The sequence below is a fragment of the Tarenaya hassleriana genome, unplaced genomic scaffold, assembly GCF_000463585.1.
Source record: "Tarenaya hassleriana unplaced genomic scaffold, ASM46358v1 Cleome2565, whole genome shotgun sequence".
Classification (NCBI taxonomy): Eukaryota; Viridiplantae; Streptophyta; class Magnoliopsida; order Brassicales; family Cleomaceae; genus Tarenaya; species Tarenaya hassleriana.
In genome coordinates, this window is record NW_010965835.1 from 1 (window position 1) to 1,054 (window position 1,054).

Sequence of the window (1,054 nt, forward strand, 5' to 3'; positions counted from 1 at the left end):
TTTTTTTTTTGTTTACAGATATGTGATGCAGTTGCAGTTGCAAAGATACTAAACGCCACTCTCGTCGTTCCGTATCTCGAAGTGAATCCTGTTTGGCAGGATTCCAGGTAATGTTTGTTTCTCAAGAAAGTTTGCTGTCTTTTGTAGTTCCGGTCCAGAGAGAATTCCTGATGTTCTAAGCTGAAATTCCATCTTCTTTTTCTTTTTCATGGGTACAGTTCGTTTGTGGAAATCTTTGACGTGGATCACTTTATTGATGTATTAAAGGATGATGTAAGGATAATCAAAGAACTGCCTGAAAAATTCTCATGGAGTACGAGAGAGTACTATGCCACAGCAATCCGTGAAACCCGTGTGAAGACTGCACCTGTCCATGCTTCTGCCAATTGGTATCTCGAGAATGTTTTGCCTGTTCTTGAAAGGTATGCCCTTTAAGCCGAACAGATTTTCAATGAAGAATGCATGCAAGTTTCTGAATCTCAAAACCTCGAATATAATCAATATGTATGGTTTTTGGTATCTGATGTAGTTTTGGGATTGCTGCTATTGCCCCATTCTCACACCGTCTATCCTTCGATCATTTACCTCCGGAGATCCAACGGCTGAGATGCAAAGTTAATTTCCGGGCACTGAGGTTTGTCCCCCATGTTAGAGAACTTGGCGATGCTCTTGTAAGTCGTCTTAGAAATCCGTCATGGAGAAACAAAGAACAGAATGTGGATCACTTGACGGATATAACCAACTCTCACAGCAGACAAGAACCTGGGAAATTCGTTGTTCTTCACCTCCGGTTCGACAAGGTTGTCATGCTCATCTTCTGTTCCACATTCCTTTCTTATCGTTGTGAAATCTCATTATAGATTCTTGATTTCCTGAGATGGGGTTGAGAGAAGGTTTTTGTTTGATCTGTCGTCAGATAAAACCGAGTATTTGTATGTTTTCAGGATATGGCTGCTCATTCTGCCTGCGATTTCGGTGGGGGAAAGGCTGAGAAACTGGCGTTAGCCAAATACAGACAAATGATATGGCAAGGAAGGGTACTCAACTCGCAATT

At 41.6% G+C, this 1,054-nt stretch overlaps 1 protein-coding gene across 1 annotated transcript; it reads left to right on the forward strand.

Moving 5' to 3' along the window:
• Window positions 1–99: 99 nt before the first annotated feature.
• Window positions 100–1,037, forward strand: LOC104816722 (uncharacterized protein At1g04910-like; the record flags this gene model as incomplete). Its single annotated transcript, XM_010545650.1, has 4 exons — window positions 100–107; window positions 219–422; window positions 530–800; window positions 945–1,037. Coding segments are annotated over 4 exons (576 nt in total), but the record flags the coding sequence as incomplete, so codon positions are not given.
• Window positions 1,038–1,054: the final 17 nt, after the last annotated feature.